Genomic DNA, 26,094 nt, shown 5'->3' with positions numbered 1-26,094 from the left:
ACAAGAAAACAAAAAACACAGCCATTACAACAATGGAAATAGAACAACCACATGCCAAAAAAATCAAAAGTAAACGACTTATAAAGATCAAGTTGGACTCAAATGAAGGGATGTGACCAGACACCTCCAAAATACACCTTTATGGAGGTACGTTTTTAAAAATTTTCAGTGTCCTGATCAGTTGTGCTGATTTTTTTTTCCTTTTCCCCTTAAAAACATACTTATTTGTCATAGAAGGTGGCTCTCTGAGAGGGAAAGGGGAAAGGATACATGGGATATTACAGTTATATAAGAAAGAGAAAATATAAATAAAAACTTATTTAAAAAATAAAGTATAGAACCTTAAAACTGAAATGTGTAATTAAAAAGACAACTTCTTGGTGTCAAGAGAATGAAACTTTACCAGGTTAAATGCCATATACATATATATATGAATAGATACATATATATGTATCTATGTATATGTGTGTATGTACTATGTATACACACACATCAGGCAAGGTTTCCATATTGTGTGTTTGGAGTTTTTGTTTTTCTTTGTCATAAAGAAAGGTTAAAAAAAAAGGGGGGAGGGTGGGAAATAAATTAACCAAGCATTTATTAAGATGTCCCAGGCACCATGATAGGAACTAAGTATACATATACAAAGAATGAAAGAATCTCTATTCACAAGGGACTTAAATTCTAACAGGAAAGACAAGTGTATATATACACATACATATATGTGTGCATGTATGGTATATGTATAGTGAGGATAAATATGGAGAGGAATATAGAATTTAAATAGATAATGAATAAAAAACAATCAACTACATGGTAACTTGGGAAGAAGGGTACTAGAAATTGGGGGAAATAAGAAAAAGTATTATTTAAAAGTTAATGTTAAAAATCTCAGAATCAAACACAGAAAAGCATAAATATTAAAGGCATCCTGTTCAGACCATAATGCAATAAAAATTTTGTTTAATATAGGGGCACGGAAACATAGATTAAAAGCTAACAGGAAGTTAAATAATCTAATCCTAAAGAATGAGTGGGTCAAAGATCAAATCATAAAAACAATAATTTCATTTAAAAAATGACAACAATGAGAAAACATGCCAAAATCTGTGTGATGCAGGCAGAGTGGTACTTAAGGAAATTTTGTATCTCTAAATGCATACATCAATAAAAGGGAAAAAGAAGAGATTGATGAATTGGGCATGCAACTAGAAAAAAAATTTTACATCCCCAATTAAACAACAAAATAGAAATTTTTAAAAACAAAGGAGATATTAATAAAACTGAAAGAAAAAAATTGAAGGAATAAACTAGGAGTTAGTTTTATGAAAAACCCAATAAGTTAACCATTAGTTAATTCAATTTAAAAAAAAAGAAGAAAACCAAATTACCAATATCAAAGACAAAATAGGAGAATGCACCATCAACGATGATGGAATTAAAGCAATTATTAGGAGTTATTTTGCCCAGTTATATGCCAATAAAACTGACACTCTAAGTGAAATGGATTAATATGTGCAAAAACATAAACCTCCCAGATTAAAAGAAGAAAAAATAGAATACTTAGAATAGAAACCCTATGTTGGGGTGAATTAAACAAGTCACCAATGAGGCATATGTGTGTAGCTTTTGACTCAGCAATACTGCTAATAGTTCTATATCCCAAAGAGATCAAACTAAAGACCTGTACATACAAAAATATTTATAACAGCTCTTTCTATGGTAGCAAAGAAATAGAAATTGAGTGGATGTCCATCAACTGGGGAGTGGCTGAACAAATAAGTTATGGTATATGATTGTGATACTATTGTGCTACAAAAAAATGACAAGTAGGATGGTTTCGGGAAAACTTGGGAAGATGTATATGAACTGGTGCAAAATGAAGTGAGCAGAACCAAGAGAACATTATACACAGTAAGGATGATCAACTATTTAGCTACTCTGATCAAGACAGGATCTAAGTTAATTTCAAAGGACCTATAATGAAAAATGCTATCCACCTCCAGAGAGGGAACTGATGAACTCTTGAGTACAGATAGAAACATATTATTCTTCACTTTATTTTTGCTTTATTTTGTGTTTTCTTTTACAGCACAACTAATATGGAAATGTTTGGCATGACCTCACATTTATAACTGAAATCAAAGTTCTTATGTCTTATGGATGGGAAGAGGCTAAGGGTAGAGAGAGGAGAATCTAGAACTGGACTTTTTAAAAAATGATTGTTAAAAAATGTTTACATATAATTGGGAAATATTTAATAAATTAAAAAAAACTAAGAAAAAATTTTTTTAATTGATGCTTGAGCTGCATCTTAAAGAAAGACAAAGATTCTGCATGGAGGATGGCTAATCAAAAAGCACATAGACTGGATACCACTATGACTTCAAAACAAATAGCATCATGTTTTTCTTCAAGGGAAAAGACTCCAGAATTGAGACAGCTTATTACAACTACAAATCATTTCATCTTGTTTTGTTTTGTTTTATTCTTTCCATTTATATTCAAGCAGCTAAGTGGCAAAGTGATTTGAGTGCCAGGACTGGAATTAGAAAGACTCCTTTTCCCGAGTTCAAATCCAGCCTCAAACACTTAATAGCTGTGTGATCCTGGGCAAGTCACTTAACCCTGTTTGTCTCACCTCATCTGTAAAATGAGCTGGAGAAGAAAATGGCAAACCATTCCAATGTATATTTGCCAAGAACTCTAAATGGGGTTACAAAGAGTCAGACACAATTGAAAAATAATTGAACAACAATTTATATAGTTGTAATAATTCTATATGTGGCTACTTAGTTTTCTTATCTATGCTTCATTTTGCATCAATTCATGTGTTTCCCAATGTTTATATAAATTCAGTTTCGTTATTTACATTGCAGTAATATTTAATTATACTCATACTCTGTGATTTGTTTAATTGTCCTTTAATAGGCAATTATGTTGTTTCCAAAAGTGCTGTTACAAAGAATTAACATAATTTCAAATGGAGTTCCACAATGGTGAGAGAAATTCACATTTCCAACAGTGTATTAATATACCTAAAGTGCCTTCTTCAAGCAGCTCCTCCAATATTTTCATCACCTGTCATCTTTACCAATTTGATGTGTAAGGCAAAATTTCAATGTTATTTTAATCTGCAATGCCATTATTAGTGATTTGTAAGAATGTTACAATTAATACAAGTAATAAAAAAATATGGTTAATATTTTACATTTCTTCTTTTGAAAACTGTTCATATCCCTTAACCAACTCCTTACCTAAAGGTACTTGGTGGCACAAGTGGATTGAGCAATGAGCTTAGAAGCAAATCTCAGTTCAAATCTTAACTCAGAAACTCATTAATTGTACAACCATGAGCCAGTCACTTAACATACCTGTGCTTTAGTTTTCTCACCTATAAAATGAGGGAGTTGGATTAGATTGCTTTTAAGGTCACTTCTGGTTTTAAATCTATTTGGTAACAACATTTTGTCTTTTATTTGTGTGTTAATCCCCCACTCATTTTAGGTTTCGAACCCCTATCGAGGATAAGTCATACAAAGATAAGACATCTTCTTATCCTAGTTGCATTGATTTTGTTCATGCAAAAGTTTTTACTTTTTTTTTTCTTCCAATTTCATATTACCGAAATTGTTTTATCATTTGTGTTCTCTTTACCCCTTGTTTGGTTAACAAATTTCCATGAATCAGTCATAGCAGTGGAAGATGTCACCATCTATTTTCCTCCCAATCTTAAAAATACATAGAACCACTTATTTCTGAGTATATACCTGGAACTTATTGTGATATGCAGCATACAAAAGTCAGATATTTTTTTTTGGCCAATCTCCTTTGGTTTTCCCAGCAGTTCTTGTCAAATAAGTAGTCCTTCTCCGAGTAGTTTATGCCCTTGGACTTAACAAACATTGGGTTATTGAGTTAAGTTGTTTCTGAATCTTGCTTAGCTAATTTTTTCTTCCTAACTTACTGTTCTATTTTTTTAACTACTACCAAGGAGTTTTGCTGATTACTGCTTTATAACATAGTTTGAAGTCTGGAAGTGATAACACAGGTGGGGAAGTGAGAGATAGCATACCTTTCCTTTCCAAATAGCTAGATAATAACTTGGTATTTAGAAGCTATGAATTACAATACTACTAAAATATATTTTAGCAAACAAACTACCTGCAATACCAAAATGAAAAACGAAGTTTTAACAAAAAAAAATCGTTATAAACATGAAAAGTTAAAGTATAGTGTCTTTTGTAAAATGTTTAAATGATATTGAAAACACACACACACACACATACACATATATATACCCTTAACAAACATTTACCAAAGACCCAAATCATGGATATGTTTCTCTACAAAAGAAAATGAACATCTTTTTAAAGGGAATTCTATTTTTTATTCAACAAATATTTCTTTAGCACCTTCTACACCTTTTGTGTGTGAAAGGTATTGTTCAAGCCTAGAAATACAAAATCAAAAAAGAAAATGATCTTGCTCTCTAGGGTATTACATTCTATAGGAAGTAAAGGCTACATAAATAAACATAAGAAAAAAAGTGAATAAGGAAAGCACCAACAAGGGAAGGCTCCACAAAAGGTATGACACCTAAGCAAGGCCTTGAAGTGGTAGAAAAGGGGAAGGAGAACATTCTAGGTACAAGGGACATAATACTCAAATGTACAGAGGGAGGTGCCAAGGTAAGGAGTCAAATTCAGAGAATAACCCAATCTGTCTGTAACACAGATGTCATGAAAGTAAATAGTCACTAAATACGAGTAGAAAGGACAGAAGAGAAGGCATTAAATGCTAACCTAAACAACTGATCAGCAAACATTTATCATATACCAACAATATGCCAGTGTGAAGTAAAGGCGCTAACAAAGACAAAAGTGAACAATCCTCATTTCTAACAGAGGAGATAATATGGACATATACAGGTACATTAAAAAGATAGAAAATTCCAAGAGAAAAGCATAGAGGGACTGCATTCCAGGTATGAGGAACTGCCAGTGCAAAGGCATAGAGACAGAAGATGAAGTGCTGTGTAAGGAAGTATAAGAATGCCAGTTTGACTGAATCACAGAGTAAATGAAGGGTAATAATAAAAAATGGAATGGGGCAAGGTTGTTGAGAAGTGTTTTTTAAAAGGGTAGATGGGGAAAATTTCCTTTTAAATTTATACAACAGCCAATAACTTTAGGACTCTCCCTCCTACAGTTCCCCTGACCATGTTCTTGACTTTTTTCTGGACTTCCAAATCAGCCTCACTGTAACCTAATCCTAAAGACTCTTTACCTTAGATTATTCTACCACCGCAGCTGCCACCTGCTCAGCATGGAATACACCCTTTCCCCCCATTCAGGAGTTCCTTGTGAATGGAACTCAGAGCAGTCTTTTCATTCCCCTCCTGGCCCTGTTCCTGCTTTTCTGGACTTTAAAATTATGACCTCCTGCCAGGTATCACCTTATAGCACCACCGCCACTCCCACTTTTCAGCTTCCTTTTGTATGTTGTATTCCCTTATTTGAATGTTAAGATCCTAAGGGGCAGCCAGGTGGCTGTAAGAATAAGAGCACCGGCCCCAGAGACGGGATGACCTGAGATCAAATCTGGGCTCTGATACTTAGCACCACACCCAGAAATAACTGGCCATGTAACCTTGGGCAAGTTACTTAACCCTGATTGCTTAAAAAAATTAAAAAAAAAATAAAATGAATGTAAGATCCTTGAAGGAAGAAATGGTCTTTCTTTTCAGCTTGCTTTTTTAATCCTCAGCACTTAGCACAGTGCAGGACATAGAAAACACTTAATAAATACCTGATTCCTTCTTTCCAAATCAGTCATGGGAGATTCTCGCATTCTGTAGACCAGTCCAGTCAGGAACCCCACTTAATGCAGGGGTCCTTATAACCACCAAACAGATCTCCCTGGAAATGGCTCTAGATGCAGCATAAATTCACATTGGAAGGTATTTGTTTCAAAAGTTGTAAGATAAGTTACTTTATTATTTTATATTAAAAGGCAAACATACTTCAGCACACAAAGTTGATGACAGACAAAATAGAAATATCTAAAACAGTAAAACTATAGCAAGAATGAAGCAGTTCATAAATCTTAGTACTTTCAACTCTGTTAAATGAATTATGTACTTGACCTGATTCTGTACTCTATAATCTTTCTTTGTAAAGAAATATACTTAGTAACATTATCTAAGCAAGAGTTTTAAATGAAATTGCCTTGTTTGTATCCAGAATTATTTTAAATAAATAAAAGCCCATTGTGCAGATGAGTTTAATCAGTTTTATTAAAGAAGTAGAACTAGAACCTCATCAGCATTTTACAGGAGAAAAATCAGAGCTTTTTTCCCATATGAAAATTAAATAATTAAAAGTGGTATAAAGATTTATGTATTATTATGTATTGTTTTCACTCAGCAATCAAGCTGAATATACTTAAAACTGTCATATTATTTTTCTTATTATCAATCAGTTACCAATTGTTTTAAAAGTGTAAGTAATTAAGGTTATTTACTTTATTTTAACTGCATACATCACAATAAAGTGGCTACTTAAAATTAAAGATTAATTCAAACATTAAACTTTTTTTAAAATTTTCAATGGTTAAACAATAATTGTAAAACTATCACAGTAACTAAAATGTGGTCACCTGTTAAAATGAGCGAGGCTTATTTTCATGAGAAATATTTTCTGACTTTTGGCAGCTAGCCAACTGATACAGATTCAATATATAATTTTCTATCATATTTTAAGAGTACTTCATGGAGCTAGATATATCATGACAATATGTTGGTTTCTATTTTTAATCTTAATTATCTGCTTGACTTAACAGGATCAAATTAGTTCTCATCTGAATTTCATATTTTTAGGAGACTAAAGTTTTTGTGGCCATTTTTAAAATAATGAACCTCTATTACTGTTACTGTTGTTATTTTAAATAATGAGACAACTATACTAATTAAAAATACTGAAATGTCAACTGCAGAGACAAAAACATGGAAAAGTATTATGCAATAGAGCAGTACAATCAGTCAATCATCTGTACTTCACACTAATGGAGGAAAGTAGTAGTACAGACAACCCAGTATATCAAAATTTTTTAAGTAGGCTTTAAAATTCATTATATTGGATATTTGTAAATTACTTATCTTTTAATTATGACTTACTTGAATTAACCTAAAATTGCATAAATTTTTAATTCCTGAATATACATTGACTAGACAGTGAAGGAGATTTTCAAGAGTATGCTAAATATTACAAAGGTAACCTTGTGGTATTAAAAATTCTCCCAAGATTATCCACAAAGCAGAAAATCCTTACTTTGATAAGAAAAGCTTGGGAAGAACTAGTTTTTTTAGGATTGAGAGACTGACTCTTTAATCCTAAAGGCCTTGAATGAAATTTCTAAAAAGAGTACTGATTATGACAAGTTTTATTTTTTACCAATAAATAATATTCATGTATTGATATTGGATAAATCAGGGCATTATAATATATGCCAGTAACAAAGGCTTGCTACTGATAATGTGACTTTTTTCTTTCTATTCCAAGATATTTTTTCATTTATAGTCACATGTTAGGATGTCAATCAGAAGGTAAATAACAGAAATCTGAAAGATCTTTTTAAATATATATATGACATTCCCCATAAAATTCATTAAAGTACTTCTACTCATTGCCATGCCGGGGAAAAGAAAAGATGTGGCTGCCCTCCAAACAGCATTGCTACCTCATGTGAATGGAATCCACAATCTACTTGTGTAGTTAACAGTACATCACCTTCTAACTAGTCAATTAGCAAGCATCACTGTGGTTCAATGAATATAGTTCTGGGTCTGGAGACAGGAAGACCTAAGTTCAAATCCAGTTTCAGACTAGCTATGTGATCCTAGATAGATCACTTAACCTTTGTCTGCCTAATCCACTGGAGAATGACATGGAAAGTCGCTCTAATATCTTTGCCAAGAAAACCCCATGTGGGCTTATGAAGAGTTAGACACGACTAAATGACTGAACAACAACTGCACTGTGTTAGAGATACAAAGAAAACCAAATATAGTCCCTGTTCTCAGAGAAATTATATTATAATGGCTGACACAACATAGATAACTCAGTACACACAAGATAAATACAGAATAAAAGAAGGTAGCCTAAGAGGGGAAGACACTAACAGCTATAAAGATCTGGAAAGGTCCCCTGGAAGAAGTAGTGATTGAACTGAGTCTTAAAGGAAGCTAGGGAATCTAAAAGGCTGAGATAAAGAATTCATCTGAGGCATAGGGGACAGCCAGTGCAAAGGTAAAGAGATGGGATTTGGATCATAAGAGTATACAGAAGGAAGTAATATGTTAAAATACTAGAAAGACAGAGGTCAACTTGTGAAACTTTAAATGCCAAACACAGGAGTTTATATATGATCAAAGCAATCACAAGATTTGGCAATTGAATGAACTTGTGGGGTAAGTGAGAATAAACGAGTCAAGGCTGATACCAATATTGTAAGCCTAAGTAACTAGAAGGATAGTGTTGCCATTAAAAGTAATAGTGAAGTTAAGAAGAGAAGTGGGTTGGGGAAGAGGGAAGATAACGCACTCTGTTTTGAAAATTTTTGTTTGAGATGCCTTATAGGACACCAGCTAGAAACATCCAATAGGGCAACTGGTGAGATGGGACTGGAGCTCAGGAGACAATGGAGCTCAATAAATTGATCTTGGAATCATAAATTTTGATATGATCATTGCACCCCAGGAAAGCTGATGAAATCACAAAACAGAGTACAGAGAGAAAAGTGAAGAGAACGTAGGAGAGAGCCCTGGGGAACACCCACTGTGACATGAAAATCCAGCAAAAGAGATTGATTAGTCAGACAAGTAGGAACAGAATCAAGAAAGAGAAGTCATGAAGATGTAGAAAAGAAAGCATGTATCAGGAGGACATGTTCAACAATGCCAAAAGGTCAAAAAGACTCAAAAAAAGCCATTAAATCTAGCAATTAAGAGAGATCAGCAGTAACTTTGGAGATAGCAGTTTCAGTTGAATAACGTAGAAGCCAAATTGCAGAGAGTTTAGAAAAGTTAAAGAAGATATGGAGGTACTACTTGTAAATGGCTTATTCAAAATTAGCCAAGAAGGTAAAAAGAGACAACAGCTGGCAAGTATAGTAAGATCTCTTAAAAATAGGAAAGATTTAGGTAAGTTTGTAGGTAGCAGGGAAGGAATCAGTAAATTAGAAGAGATTAAGGTGTTGGAGGTTGGGATTGAGAGACAGAGAAAGGGGATGGGGGAGAAAGAAGAGATGATGGATGATGGATGTTGGTAGAGGCAGCCAATGTCCTGTAGTAGACAAGAGGGAATGGGGGAAGGGGCAGAGTCAAGATGGCAGAATAAAAGCAGAGACTTGCTTGAGCTTACCCCCAAACTCCTCCAAATACCTGTAAAATGACTCTAAACAAATTCTTGAGCTACAGAACCCACAAAATGACAGGGTGAAACACATCTCCAGTTCAAGACAGCCCAGACAGGATGGGGTATATCCCACTGGACTGGGAACGGAACACAGTCTAGTGTGGGCTGCACCATACACAGACAGGGCAAGAACAGGCCTCAGGGGACTGAACTGTTGGCAGTTATGGTGATTTCCAGACTTCTCAACCCACAAATGCTGAGAAAAGCATGAAAGGTCAGTGGGGGAATTCTGTGGGGCCTGGGTGAAAGACAAGCGTGTAGTCCAGCCCCAGCCCCAGCTGTTTCCAAAGCTCTGGGCCCACAGATGGTGGGGGATCCAGCGGCTGATACAACACCCCTGAAATGCAGAACAGTACAACCACCTCCACCCCCATCAGAAACAGAGTCCTGCCTTGACAGGGAGTTAGAAAGTCAAGTATTTGGCTGGGGAAGATGAGTAAACAGTGTAAAAAAATGAGACTACAGAATCTTACTTTGGTGACAAAGAAGATCAAAACATCAACCAGAAGACAACAAAGATAAGAGGGAATGGGATCAAGGGATGGCCTTAGAAAGTATAGAGAAAGAGGAGGTGATATCCAAGACAGGTGAAATGAGGACAGGAAATAAGGTAACTGTCATAAACACCAGTACCATGAGAACATGCAGTGAAATAAAACTTTCTAAATCATGTTCTAAACTAGGACATGATTAACAATAAGTTAGTAATCCTATTTCTGGGTCTTGTTCACAAAACAATACTATCTAGGACCCTTCCAGTTTATACACATAATTGCTACCTAATTTTAAGATATCTCCTTAATAGTTGAATTGTGGAAACAATTTTTTTTTCATTCAATTTTCGGAGCCATTTACAGCACAGAATTATCCTGCATCAAAAATATCTTTCTTTTTTGCCATGTTCATACGTGGTTCATACATCTTTTCATGAGATAAGGCAAAAATTATTTCAACTTCTAGCTTTCTTAAGGCTTGTTGTCCCTAAAATATTACAAGTAAATTATATAAAACCAACTACATATAATAAATGTATATGTATTATATGTACATATATGTATATATAAGAGTTTCTCAAAATTTTGAAATATACATGTATATACAAATGTGGAGTCGAAAAGTTAAATCTGAGTTCTAAAAAACTTTTAAATAAGCAGTGAATGCAGCATTGCTAAAACTATAAGTAAACCAAATAGTTTCTGATTACATCAGAGATTGATCCATTCATTCAACAAGTATCTAATGACTCCTACTATCTCTTGAAATCAAATCCTATCACAGTTACATCTACTTGCCAAAGAAACTTCAGTCAATAGCATGGAACTCTAGAGTTAAACAAAAAAGGGAGGTCCCCCCCCACTCAAAACTCTCTAGTAATTTTATTAACAACTAATTCTAAAAGAAGACAAAAAGGTAACTTGTTATTATTTATTTTAAATATCAGATAAAAAGTTAAAATGAAAAAAAATCAAAGAAATGCAACCAATGAGAACTTCTACAAGCATATTAATCACACAATGTCCAGTATAACTGAAGGTTAAATATGAACATAAAGCTATTTAATCAATTATTCAACAAGTCCTTATTAAGAACCTACTATGTGCCAGTCTTTATACTATGTACTAGGAATTTAACTGGGCATCTAGGTGGCGCAATGGATAGAGGACTGAGCTTGAATCAAGAAGATTCATCTCCACGAGTTCAAATCTGGCCTCAGATACTTACTAGCTGGGTAAATCACTTTTATCTCAGTTTCCTAATCTGTAAAATGAACTGGAGAAGGAAATGACAAAACCACTCCAGTATCTTTTCAGAGAAAACCCAAAAAGGGGTCATGAAAAGTCAGATATGGCTGAAAAATGACAAAACAACAAAAATAGGGAGCCCTGGAGTATGACTGACCCAAGCAGATTTGTACCTTAGGAATATTAGTTTGGTGATTGTGTGAAAGAGCACAAATCAGAAATTTGAGAAACTTAAGGTAGTACCAATTAGGAAGGTACTGCAGTAGTCCAAGTGGAAGGTGATAAGAGTCTGAAGTAGGTCATGTAGTAGAAACAAAATTGATTATATTCAAGTTTAACAAAAACTCAAAAATATTATTTTCTCCTACTATGTTCTTCCTGAAAGATGTCCATTAAGGGGAAAAAAAGTTTAATTTTACAATTACTTTTTTTATGCCAATAATGAGACACAGTAGGAAACAATGACCAAAAAATCCAAAACCAGTAATGAAAGTCTAACCCAAAACAATTTCCCAAATTACAAATGATTTTTTTGGATACTCTTCAATTCAAGATTGGCTCACATTTTGGAGACAAATATATGTATGTGTGTATGTATACACACACACACACACACACACACACACACACACATATATATTCCTAGACTAAAAAATGCTGTCACAGTTTTCAGTCTAGACTAGAGTATATTTCACTCTAGAGTGTATTTTGCATTCAACAACAACCACTAAAATTGGATAAAAGTATACACCAACATATTATTCCCAGAGGCACAGAACAAGTAAGGTATATCATTACAGCTAAAGCGTTGTAACTTGCAAACTAAAATCTAAGGATATGTTCTAAAATTTCAAAATGTATCTTTTTAAGAAATTGATAGACCAAGATAATTTCAACAAAAATTAAAAATGATAAATTAAAATAATGAAAGATGTGAAGTGTTTTTCATTAGCAATATTAAACAATTTCATTTGGATTAATATGGATTTTAAATTACATATACTTTAATATTAATACCTATATTACTCAAATTATAACCAGCATATTTATTTCAATTCATTAAAATGGCTTCACTCTGTCATTAAAGGGCAAAAAAGTTATAATTCCAACTTATTATTTTACTTATAATTTTAAGGAAATATGTGCCTTTAATATTACAACCATAGTAAGTGATAACTAGTTCCAGTAGCAAAATCTCGGCAGGAAACAGATTTAGCAATTTAAGTGTTTTATAAGTTTTTGTAATTGAGGAAACTTTTCATAATCTGACATTTGTTAAAACCACTTATTAGAAATTATGCAGCACAGTAGTTGTGGAAATATGAGCTCACTTCACAATTATAAAGTCAGCCTATGTAGTCCTTTCCTATTGTATTTAGTGGCATAAACCCCATAGCGGCATATCAGCTAACTGGCAGGCAGGGGGCTGCTCTATTCAAAGTGAGAGATACAAGCTGCAGGGCAAAAACCTGGCAGCTCCCATCTGACCCCACAATCCCCTACTGGTGACAGCTCCAAGCTCCATAGCAAATTAGGCCTTCTCATATTACAATTGAAGAAGACAGATTCCATTAGCAGTATCTGAAATTGAGTGGAGAGCTGCACTGTTATCAGACTTGACTCATAAGCACTGCTATTAATCAGAGCTATGATAGCATTTATATATTTCAAGCTATCTGCTGCTGCTGTGATATTCTGCTACAAAGGGTTGATGGGACTTAGGAAAGTGAACAATAGAGCTTTCTGGGAAAAGCAGAGTAAATCAAGAAAGTCTATGACTTCCGAACATTCTGAAGGGATTGCGGTTTACATAAATTTTCTCCCAATTGGAGATTGAGCTCTTCCTCATCTTACACATGGGATTTAGTTGTCACTCAATGGTAACAGCTGTGAAAAGGTGAAGCGGCCCACCGCTCAGAATACTGCCTTCGCTTTTAAAGCAATTAACCCATGAACAGGAGGATACCTGGTGATATCAAAGGGATTAGGCTAGGCAGTGCATTATTAACATTTCCTTGAACTAATTCTAACTCTGACTAGCTGTCAGAATAGACTCCACAGTCTTAAAAAAAAAAAAAAAGAGTTTTTGCCCTGCTTTTTTCCTTCAACAATGTAGCACTGCTACTTGAGACTAATATGTCTGCTTTATAAAAAAATGCAAATGAACCAAGCTTTTAACGTACTTAAACAGTTTGATTCAATGCAATGTTATTACAAGTATGAGAAAAATATATGATCAATTAGCTAGGGATCACAGCAGATATTCTTCTAAAAGGAAATTAATGCTTCAGTACTTTCCATTCTTCAACTACTAAAACTTGGTAACTATCTGTTACTTATGCATAGCTACTTCTGAAATAAGGAAAACCTCTATGTTGTTCTCTGTAGCAATAAGCTAAAATAATATTTGAAATGGAAAATCCTAATATTCCTTAATCAGGAGATTCTACATTCTTTAAGGTATGGAATTTACACTTTGTATTCATTATTGAATAGAATCATGGTCAAAGTTATAATGATAATAGTTTGGATCAATTTACAAAAGTTTTCATCAAATTATCATTTGACAGCAATGAAATGACTGAAAATGTTTAAAATAATTTCTCTAATTTCCATAAATAGTAATAGTGACACAGAACAATTTGCCAGATGTAAATAATCTTAAATTGCGTATATTATCAGTTCCAATACGGTTATAGTACACAGGTATGACATACCTTGCACTAAGCATAATGCACATGCATTTGTTCTAATTAGAATGCAGCAGTTTCACCATTTCAAACCATTCATTTTCATATTATGTCTTATCTTTCGACCATACCTAGAGGTTAACAATATTATCGTGGATATGATTAAATCTCCAACATTCTTTAAAATTAGCAAAGATTTTCCTATTGAAAAGTGAACCTTACTTTCAATTTTATAGTGGGTGCTCAAAAAATTTGTTGAATGAATCTTCTTTAATAAAACTTATTTTAAATAGTTAGACTCAGCTTTAATTTCTCAAAAGAGATTTTGTCTCTATCTATCCCAATGCTCAATGACAATGCATTTCTCATTCCTCTATCTTGTATTTATTAACAAACAAAAACAAGCAAAAAGTCCTAACAAAAATCTGACAGACTCAAGGACCAAAAGCGATTTAAGCTCAATATAAACAATTATGTTTTTTATGTACACATTGATAGTCACATGCCTCACTCTTACTGTAAAAATGCATATGAAATTTAATGATGTATGGAGGTTTAACTGACAGTGATTGTAAATGTACCCAACTATTTTCACTAAAAAAAGAAAGGTAATCATTGCATGTGGATACTCACAAATCTTTCATTATTCATAGTTAACCAAACTTTTTATTTAATTTCTCTAATTTTAACTACTTGGGAAATAACTTTAAAATTCAAATAACCAATAATAATTTTTCATCAAGTCCACATTAGCTTCTATTATTACAATAACTTTTTCCTTTAAATTAGTAGGCTCTACAAATTTCAAAGCATATACTTCAAGAATCATTCTACCAAATTTCAAACACTGAACACACTGGCTACTTTAACCTTGAAACTACAATAAAATCATAAAGATTTTACTAGATATTGCCATGATACACAGTACTATACTGAAATAGGCATTACCTCAAATGAGTATGTAAATAATGAAGTCTATTATCCTGTTTCTGAGACTTATTACCTATATGACCTTGAACAAATTACCTAACCTCACTGGGCCTCAGTTTCCTTTTTTTGCAAAATATGAGTACTGAACTAGACAACCTCTGAGATCCCTTCAAACTCTAGACTTGTGATCTTATGAATTGCCCATAGTGTTCTCAAATGTATTCTTACATATAAGTAACACTGGAAATTATAAGAAATGTACATAATTAAACATTACAATGTTGTTACTTCTTGAAAATATTTTCTAAAACAGTAATATTCGATCTCATTTTCCTGATGCCCAGGCAACATAAGAGCACAGCTAATATTAAGTTGTTGTTGCCAATCGTTTCTAAGAATTTACTAAAATACATTGTTAATGACATTGCATGAGGTTTTAAAGAGATGCAAAAAAAGCAAAAAAAAATTACATAGTAATCAAAGACAGAGTAAATTGTTCTTTCAAAGTCTTGTTTACTGAAAATTGGCGCTCTTTGCATCAATATACTTAAATAGAAATTTGCTTTTAAAATACAATCTTTGTTTAAAAAGGAACTGAAGGTCTTTATATCCACCCGAAGAGTTAAACACAGTGAACGACATGTGAACAATTACCTGGGAAAAACATAAACCTGTTAAAAGAATTAATTTACTGCACACCAGTTAGTACTAATCCTACATGTACAGCAATGTTCTCATAAATAATTTTTTTTTGGTAAATTAAGGGACACAAAAGTGAATTTGACATTAAAATGTAATGACAATTTGACATGTAAATGAATAAAGTAGTGAAATGTTTCTCAAACAAACGCTTAACTGAAGTGTAAATCTGTTCAAGGAATACATGTACTATATACTCAGGTTGAAAAAAAGCCTTCACTGTACTGGCTATACAAAAACTATGCCCTGCTGTTGGGTTTATGTTCACAGAAGAAAGGTTTTAAAGGTTAAGTTCAGGTCACACGACAAATGAAATTGTAACAACCCAACTGACATTGTATAATGTCTTCTTCCACTCAATCAATAGGGTACTGTTAGTCCCATTACCATAGAGATGGCTTGCTCTGTTCTGAAGGGTGTCTACTGTTTGACAAAACAGATTTGTCAACTGAATTGTGTTGCTCCCAAAGGATGTGTACTTTGTCAATTATTTGTATTCAAAATCATGAAGCATTTTCATATTAAAATATGTAGAACTATATTATGAGTAAATGTAGGACTATAGGAGGGTATTGATAAAGCTCTTCAAAAGACAGATTTAAAATGAAAGACAATAACAAGTGTAAATATGTACATAGTAATGTCAAATTAAAGATTATGATCTTTAAAAAATTCATCATGGATAATATGCTATAATATAGAAAGATCTTTACTGTCAAGTGAAATAATGCAGATCATTTTCTAAAAAAAATGTTTCAAAAGAAAACTAAATTCTAGGTCTATCTTGGACATTTTAAAGTGCTGCCTTTTATATATGGTGTTCTGTTGTCACAGAGCTCATATTGAATGACATTAGTAATTCATATGTTAGTAGATAATATGCAATATTGGCATGGACAATATTTACATCGATATTTGTATGGCTTTCTTAGACATCAATTAACTGTCAAAAGAAATATAAACAAATTTAAAATATATTTTTCTTCCAAGAATGTGATTTTAAAATATATACACATAAAAATATGCACTTTCAAATTTTAACCTAGGAGAGATCATGTCAGGTTTTGAAAATCCTGGAAACTCAGCTTCCCTCTCAATGGAAAGACTGACAGATTCTTAATTATAGCAGTCCCAGTAGGAACAGTTATAATAAAGATTATTCTGACCAACTTAGGAAAGAGCAGAAAAGGATTCTTAACACTAATCAATCAAAACAATTATTTTTTTGATCTGACCTTTAAGGTTTAGAAATAACTTTTAATATATGTAAGGATAAAATGCAAAGGTAGTATATAAAACATAGATAACTACTATATGATGAAGTACAAAAATATGAATGGGGTAATATAAAAAATAAAATAAAAGATGCAAATTCATAGAATCAAAGAATTTGCAGAAACCTCTGTAGTCTTCTAATCCAAGCCATACATGAAAAGAATTGCTACAATCATATACCTGACAAGTGGTCGCCTAGCTTCTGATTTTAAAGTTAGCTAGATTATTCTTTTAAAAAAAATAAGGAGACAACAAAATCTTGCTAAAAATTTTACCCCAGAATTAAATTATGACTTTAATAAAAATGACAATATAAAAAAATCAGTTTCAAATAGGTGTACACTTTGTATTTTAAGAATACATCTTTATTTAGAGATAAAAATATCATTTATAAAAGCTATTTAAGGTCAAATATACCAGTGTTTTTAGAAAGAAATTGCTTATTTTCTTTGTCAAGAAGAATTTAAAATTTGTTTATTTTTTACTATATTCCTCTGAAGTTTAGGTCACAGTAAGATTATGAGTTTCAAGTTCATCAATATCAAAGATAATTGAAGAAAAATTAATAATAAACCAACAATCAACTGCTTCATTTTATAAATAAGACAGCTCTTCAAACATAAGGGCAAAATTAATAAGGTTCTAATTTTCTCTGAAACAATAAAAAATGCTTAAACATAAACTGAGCATAATTTTTCTATTCTTTGAAAAAAATAAATGGGCCATCATAATATCTAAAATACAATCTAACTGGAAATCTTTTCTGGTAATAGAAAAGCAGCTGTCTACCAGCCAACAATGTAAGTAATGAAATTATGTTTACCATTTACCAAAAGGTGAAATTCATATTGTCAACAGGACCATCTGCATTTTCAGAAATGACAAACATCATTAGTTCTGCCTAAAAAGAGATATGTGATAATGAGACAGAATAACACTATCACTTCTTTGTAGGCAACAAACCCAAATGGGCAGCTGTTTGAAAGGGACTTATCTGACACTAATACGAAATTATCAAAATGAAATCACTTGTTAGAAAACCCATTTGGGAAAAAATATTTTGAGCTTATGTGTAAGTCAGATCTCATGAAAAAAAATGTTACCTTTAAGTACCTTTCCAATTACTCAAAATTAATTCTTTTGACTTATCAATTACTTTACCTGAAAACTGTGAAAAAAAGTAATGATGCTGCAGCTGCTCCAAATAAGCCACAGAGAAGATTTACTCGGTAGGCAATGGAACCAAAAGGGAATAAAACAATTGCCAGTTTGGCCAACAGTGTGAACAAAGGGTAACCAGGAGGATGAGCAACCTATGGACAAAAATAGCAAGTCACAAAGTTTTCACTGAGTCAAAACAATTTACACTGAACTTGAAAACAACTCCTTTCTCAAATAAATTATCAAGATTGGAATCCCATAAGCATATCTTTGAATAGTTTCCCTGTAACCATCTTCTCATGCCAATATAAACTAGTATTTTCTTTAATTGGTTAGGCAGAGTGTATATCACAATATATTACTTAGGAAGGGTGACATATTTCATTGTCAGTGCTTAAATAGTTTGTTTATTAGATTCATAGTAAATTAAGGTCACTCAAATGGCTATTTTAAAAAGGAGATCCCTAAATATTTTATTGCTTAGAAAGTTGAAAGACCACACTCATATTGGATTACCACCATGCTGACAGTCCTAAGGTCTTGCCTAAAGGGATCATGCACCATAATAAAGTTTATTAAATAATAAAACTTATTAAAACTGTTAACCCGATTTATTTTATTCTCCACAGCTTATACAAAATTTGGGTTGATAATAAGACAGCTACTATATATACAGTAAAGCCTTTGCTTTATAATTTAGTATAATTGGATTGCAAATTTAAAGTAAATTGTCACATACTGTACTTATAAGTTAGTAAAAAATGTGGTTTGAAAATAAATTAATCTACTTTGCTCCATGCTTAATTAAACTTTCTTAATTCCTAAAACTGTTAATGAGAGCATTGATTAAACAATAAAACTAATACTTACTCCAAGCTCATATGCGGCTGTGATCAGCTCCCCTGTGAAAAAATAATGTAAAACCAATAATTACTATTAGAAAATGACACTCCTCCAAAGTTTTCAAAATCCAAATGCTTGCATTGGGGTTTTGCATTAATTTGACTGGATAAAACTGTAAATCTGCAGAGATTTAACGGCATGAAATTTTCTAAGAATATTTTCTCCCTCTGATCTTGTTGCACAAAATATCTTTGGTACTTTTTAATTGGTTGGTGAAAGTACAGGTGAGTTTTATTAAATATGCTTAAGTTATTTACATTTTATTTTTTAAAAACCTGAACACAAAAAAATGCTTTGATCTAAGGAACTGTTGAAAAGTATCAAAACTTATCAAACTGCCTTAGTCTTCAAGAATTTAGTACAGAACTGCCTACATTGGTTCTTTAAATGTATATGACTGTACCAAGTAAAATATGCCTGCAACTATATACAACAGCATATTTAATGTCATTTAAATAATTTTACTATTTGTAAAATATATGCAATGCTTGCTGTAAGCTTCAGTTTTGATTTCTGGCTATCTTGTCTTCACCAAACCAAGTTAACGCAATTCAAAGTCAAGTGGAATATTAGGCAATTAAGTAATTCAAATATTTGGGGACTGGATAACTTTTGATTTTTTAGACTACTTTGACATTCCAAGGATCTGTATTTTTGTAAATATATTGCAAATGCTCCCTCCATCTAAAGATCATAAACCTCTATAATAGATGATCTTTCAGAGTAGCTGTAGGCAAAAAGTTCAACACCTTGAAGCCAACTTGGTGATGAACCTCTCTGATCTCAGGTCAGTCTATGCCAGACATCATCAAGAATCCAAAGTCATCTTCATGCCATGATGAGATAAAGGAATAAGATTTTACTATAGAAGGTGATTTATTTTATATTGGCTATCATTGGTATAGTCCTACTTTCTAAGTAAGTGATGATTCCTTAAAAATTAAGACAATGCAACTCTAAAAATCTATTCACTTTAAACAGCATTTCTGATTATTTCTTTTAAAATAAAATAAAACCATTGGGAAATTTACATCAATTTCAATATTCTATGGTTTAAGAAGATTAAGGATGCTTATCATATTATTTCAAAATCTAAAAAGCACATAAAGTTTATCTGACTGCTAAGAAATTGCTAGAAAATAATGGTAAGACTATAACTAGATTTTTGTCTATCATAAACTATTAACTCTGGGGCAGCTTGGAATAATAAGTTGAAAGCCAGCCTTGCAGTTGGAAAAATCTGGGTTCAAGTCTTGTGACTAATACATATTGACTGAATGACCCTGGGCAGGTCACTTAACCTCTCTATGCTCCAGGCAACTCTTTAAGACTATAATTTGCACAGCAGGCACTTATTTACACTGGGAGGGAGAGATTACTCACTGGGGGTTCTCTATGTCAATGATATTACAGATCCAATCCAAAGTCCAAAAATCAATTAGTAATAATTTAATATCCATAACCTCTTAGGCATTCTGCAGCTTAAGACAAAATTGGCCTACATGGGTCAATTGTTTGTCTTTGACTTTTTCTCATCAAGATCCTTAAAAGCAACTCAGAAAGCTTAAAGACTAATCAGATACCATTTGTGTACCACAAATACTTTCTTAACGTTAATAACAACTTTAAGGAAAAAGACAATGAAATCTAAAATTTTCTTAATGGACTAGGTTGACACAATTCAAAGTGAAACAGAATATTGGGCAATTAGCGCAAATGTGGATGTTATATTTCATGGTGAAGTCAAGATTACTTAGAGCACTGTTACCATTTGATTTAACATTAAATAAGAACACTGAATGTGCAAGATGCCATGCCAGGAGATAGTGATTTTTAAAAATGATAGTGGTAATCTTCTGTCTATGTAACTATTCAATTTTATAGGTTATAATTGATATACATATGTACCTAAATCCTCTTGGATTATAGGGGAAAGGATCTTACAGATCAATATTTTAAAATTACCATACATGCCATAAAAACTTGGAATTAAAGTCAATACTTAAAAGTGAATGTGTAAGACAACACAGTAGCTCCTAAGTGACTTAAAACGCAATTTAAAATTTTTTTTAAAATTTTTCCTTTATCTTCCCTACTAAAAAAATCAATATTGTTTTTTACTTCACTTGAGTGCTTCAAATTACCAAGGAATCTGGGGTGTATGAATTTTCCATTGCCAGCTATTAAGGACCTTTAAACTACAACTTAGGGTAGAGAAAAAGGATAAATTGCTTCAGCTATAAAGGATTAAACTATACACTTGACAAGAAGCAGTATCTATATTTAGTGTTGGATCTGAAGGAGAGAAGATAGTAATAAAATATGTAAGCAGCATAATGTGCTCTTCCTGAGAGAACCTTTACTTTTTCCCAATTTATGGAGTCAGGCCCAAATGAATAGGAATTTAAAGTGAAATCTCTACAGATACTTTTAATGCAAAATCTTAGTAGGTTCACTTGTCCTTAAACTAACAAAGTCGCAAAAATTCATTAGTTCACTACAATAGTAGACTGTAGTGAGCCTTTTTACCCCCCACAACAATTTGGTCAGAGGATTTCAAATACTTGTACCATTCCAGTCCTGGAACTTTTTAAAAGTCAACTTTGTGTAACAACTGGAGGTTGGGAAATGTGGTAATGTGATATCTCCAGCTGGCATACAAAAGACAATTTGTAGGACACCCCAAAGAGGAAAGTTAGCATTTTATATTGGTTTTATGATATGAATTTTATTTGAAAGAACTTTACTTGCAGATAAATACACACATTCCACTAAAAAAAAGTACAATATTCTATTCTACACAGGCAAAAGTCAAGAGAAAAGTTACTATATTGACATATAATAGAAAGAAGTCTTTTCATCATTACCAAATAAAAAATTAAATGAAAGTAATAACTTCAAATGAGAAGAATTTTAAAGAAGCACCCTTCTTAAGGGCAAAGTATTTATATGGGTAAAATACTTATCTTAAAATACTATTAGCAAGATCTATGTACAATATAATCAGTGATTTGACAATGCCTTTAAATTATAGCATCATAAGGATGGAAAACTTATAAGATCTTCTATAGACTTACACTACCTTTGGGAAGAATTACACTTCCCTCACCTAAAAGAGAAGGCACCTCACATGTCTGGGAAGGGGTGGGGTAGGTACAGAAGAGAGGGATGCTCAGATAACAAAATTATAAATTCTTTTTGCAAGGACTGTGAGGATGCAAAGTAGGACAAGAAAATTCATTTCTAAATAAGACAAATCTTTTGCAATTCTATTCACCTTTCCTAGAATGTTAAATTATTCCAGCTTTTCATATAAAATGGCTTAAAATAAACTCACAGATATTTAACAATGTCATACCTTAAAATGAAACAATACTAGTGCTGTTTATTCAAATTGCCCAAATTGACAGCATTACCCTAACATAACTTTGATGAATGTTGCATACGGACAAATTTAATCAGGCAGACAGATTTGTTGTGAACTGCCCCATTAGAGTTTTATTAGAGCTATTTCACTAAATCTTCACTTAACATGACTGTAAAAGCACTGTGCCTTGATTCTCTCAAAAGAAAGAGCTAAAGCTACATTCAAGTTTTTGTTATTTTTTTTTTTAATGGTGCACTGTCATTAGTGGATAGGAGGAAAACGCTAGCTATTAGTCCAGTGTTTCAAAGAACACTGACCCTGGAATCAAAGGACCTGGTTTCCAGTTCTACTTGCAATGCTTACTGCTTGTGTAACCTGGGACAAGTCACTTAACCTCCTAAGGTTAATTTCCTCATGACCACGAAGATAAAATGACCAGGATGGATGGCCTCTGAGATCCTGTCCTGCTCTAAATCTGTAAGCCTATGAACCTCACTGTACAATTTACTTAGCTGTGTGACCTTAGCCAAGTCACCTCTCTCAGGGTCTGTTTCCTCATCTATAAAATAGGGCAATTGACCTGGATCATCAAGAAGATGATTTATTAAGATTCTAAAGAAGTTCTTTGTAGCAAAGGGAAAATGTTTGTTTTTAAAGAATTCCAAGTCTTTAATTCCAAGAAGTTAAACTAAGAGGTAAACATTCTTGGAATTGAAGGCTGAAAAGGACAAGTGTTTGGACAAAGGGCTCAAGGTGCAGAAAAGGGGCTTGTCAAATGGCAGCCAGAGTAACTCACCCAGTCTCTACGAGCCAGTCAATATGCATTCATTAGGCGCTTACTGTGTGCCTAGCAGGGCTGGTGAACAGAGCTATAGAGATGGAGGATAAAACGTGGGTATTGGAATAAAAGCCCTTCCAGTCTCTAGGTGTCTGAGGGGATAGGGGTAGGGAGTCAGGTGGGGAAGCCGGAAGCTTCCAATCCTCAGAGCTGGGGCTCCATGCGCTCTCCAGAAAGAGGCTGGCCACAAGGGGGCGGGGTCCCGAGCAACATGGAGGGGAAAGTTAACCAATCCTCAGGGTTGTGGCTCCATCCGCTCTCCACAAAGAGGCTGGCCACAAGGGGGCGGAGAGCACAAGGGGGAGGGAGGGCACGACACTCCCACCCGCGCTACACACAGCCGCCGACAAGAGGCTGGCCACGAGGGCGTGGACCCACGACCCACCTCGGGAGAAGGGAGAGAGAAGGAAGGCCGGTGGCTTGTGAGTAGTGGGCAAGGAAGGGTGGCCCGATTTTTACTTTACCCGAGTCTCCTCCCGGCAATGAGGGGGGCAGCGTGAGGACGAACACAACTGACACCGCAGCGAACACGGCGACGGCGGCCCGGCTGCCCCCCCGCCCGGCGTCGCCATGGAGACCCATGGGCAGGCCGGGCGAAGTAGACAGCGCGAACTGCGGTCGGGGGCGGGGCACGGCGACCGGGTCCCAAAGCGCAATCCCAACCGCAGGCCACCCGGCGGAGCGGCGGCTGCCGAAGCTGCTTCCTGGTCGAGGCCTCCCCTTAAGAGGACCTCATCCTTTCCCCTCTCTACGGGGGGAGATAGAGGGCGCGGACCTACGCTGCCTCCGCTCTCTCTGTAAAGGGTGAACAGCTGGAGAGTCTGGCGGGAGAGAAGGCCGAATTAACTCGTGGAAGGAAATATTATAGCAGGAATGAAAGCCAGCCACCTCCACGCCTTCTTTCTCTATCCTCTCCCCCCTCTCCTGTGCCCCGGTTTGGTAAGTTCTTTAGAGGAAGAGGCGGATTCGGAGCCTGAGAGAGGCGGAGGATCGCATCGCCCTCTGTGGTGTGGGGTGGTATTACACCCAGAAGACACCCTCCCCCCACCCCCGCCTCCCCCAAATTGTCAAGGGGCGCCGAGGGAAACTGCACTTTAGGAAGTATTTATCATTTGCCTCCAGCATGGACTGGAAAGAGACCATCAAGTATGCCAAGCAGCTCAATTTACAGATGATAGAACTGAGGCTTAGAGACGGGAAATGAAGGTTAAAGGATCAATATATAATACAGTTCAATTTAAGAAACACTTGTAAAGTGCCTCCTACGTGTAAAAACAACGCACACACATAACTCTGTACTGTGAGTTGGGAATATAAAGACAAAACCAGTCTCTGCCCTCAAAGAGCTTATATCTTACTAATAATATTGATAATGTATTACAAATAATAAATAGCTAATATTTATATAGATCTTACTATCTGTTAGGTTCTGTGCTAAGTGTTTTAAAATTATCTCATTTGATCTTCACAATAATCCTGGGAGGAAGGTGATATTGTTCTCCATTTTGCAGATGAGGAAACTGAAGCTAATTGCAGGTCATAGGTGTGAATTTGAATTGGCTCTTCCTGACCCTTCAGGCCCAACACCATCCACTGGAAAATTCAGAGTGTAAAATACTATATAGATAGATATGTGTAAGATTTAGAAGTAGATATAAGGAAAAACCATTTGTCTATTTTGAGTTTACTTGTGCACCATGAAAAATTAGTAAAGGAAATGAGTGCCATTATTTTTGCAAATAGAGCTCTGCTACAAAATTTCTCTTGATTAGGGATTTTTTTTTCCCAAGCTTGAAGTATAAAAGTAACATAAAAAATATAACCAACTTGATGAACTGTAATGTTAAAGAGTTTCCAAATCATCTATAACTGGAATTAGAACTCAACTTTTTTAACAAAAATAGTTTACATTTTATAGGAATTTTCATTCATTAAACATTGAGTCAGTGTGGTATAGTGGATAGAGATGGTCTCCATCATGCAGATGTAATTTGAATCCCACATGTAAGACCTACAAGCTGTGCAAACTAGAATATCACTTAACCTCTTAGTGCCCAATGCACCTCTCTTAAGAACATAAATTGTAGAGCAGCTGCCAGTCTGCAAAAGTAAGAGAGAGTTTTTACCAGAACTCTCTACACTTAGAAAATCATAGGTCTGGTTTAAAAAACAAGGAAAAAAAAACATTAATAGTGCAAGAGGTTGTATGCCAAGTGTGGAGGGAGATACAAAATTTAGATATGATATAGTCACTACCCAAGGGAGATTGTAATCTAAAATGGGAATAAGTATTTTAACTTTAAGCAACTTGAGGCACTTTACTAGTCTAGCAATAGTTAGGCAGAGTTTCTCTCTGCCTAACAGATTAGATAGATTGACTGAGGAGGTCGCATTGCAATATTTCTGGCCCCCACTGTCTTGTGGACTAGTACTAGCTCCAGATTCCCAACTTCACTCTTCAAACTTGATTTTCCCTCTAGTCCTATTATTCCCTGTGGGGAAAGGGTATCCTTAAACCTGTTGAGGGAGCCTAAGGCTAGCTAGCCTTCAGTGGGAAGGGATACTACCTTATCTCTTATTTTGCTGCCTGGCTTGCTTTAGATTCAGGCTAATTCACACAGAGGTTACTTTTGGTGCAGATTCAGTTAGTCTTTCTTTACTTTTTAGGAAGCTATAAAAATTTAATCAATAAAATCTCCCTTCGGTCTAGCTTTAATCCCCTATATTTTTCCAGTATATCTATCTCTCCTTTTGGGTACCTCACCATTTGGCAGCATTTACCTCCAAGGCCACATACAAATCAGCCATACATTAAGCAAACCATTAGTTTAGAGAAACAAGTTTCTTTGAAATAAAAGGTAAAATAGAAAGCAAATAAACTCTTAAAGGAAACAGAGATGGGAAAAAAAGTTCTGTTATCTCTCTTTGCCCTCTGCATGTGGGATGAAGACTGATTCAGCATCAGTTCCACTTGGCTATTCCATATAGCTTGGCTATAAATTGTTGATATAGC

At 34.2% G+C, this 26,094-nt stretch overlaps 1 protein-coding gene across 3 annotated transcripts in view; it reads right to left on the bottom strand.

Annotated features, from left to right (window-relative positions):
- TMEM260 (transmembrane protein 260) overlaps positions 1-24,127 on the bottom strand; it is a 97,496-nt gene extending 73,369 nt beyond the window's left edge. For all 3 annotated transcript variants that reach the window (XM_069092260.1, XM_069092262.1, XM_069092261.1), the window contains exons 1-3: positions 23,546-24,127; positions 18,844-18,875; positions 17,974-18,125 (exon numbers count right to left, since the gene is read on the bottom strand). In XM_069092260.1, coding sequence (XP_068948361.1) covers positions 17,974-18,125; positions 18,844-18,875; positions 23,546-23,663 — 302 coding nt within the window. In that variant the 5' untranslated portion in view covers positions 23,664-24,127. The remainder of the gene's footprint in view (positions 1-17,973; positions 18,126-18,843; positions 18,876-23,545) is intronic.
- Positions 24,128-26,094: the final 1,967 nt, after the last annotated feature.

This window comes from Petaurus breviceps, unplaced genomic scaffold (assembly GCF_028583685.1).
Source record: "Petaurus breviceps papuanus isolate PSGF00001 unplaced genomic scaffold, PetGlider_PUasm1.0 189, whole genome shotgun sequence".
NCBI classification, from domain to species: domain Eukaryota; kingdom Metazoa; phylum Chordata; class Mammalia; order Diprotodontia; family Petauridae; genus Petaurus; species Petaurus breviceps.
This window is presented reverse-complemented; position numbering and strand designations above follow the sequence as displayed.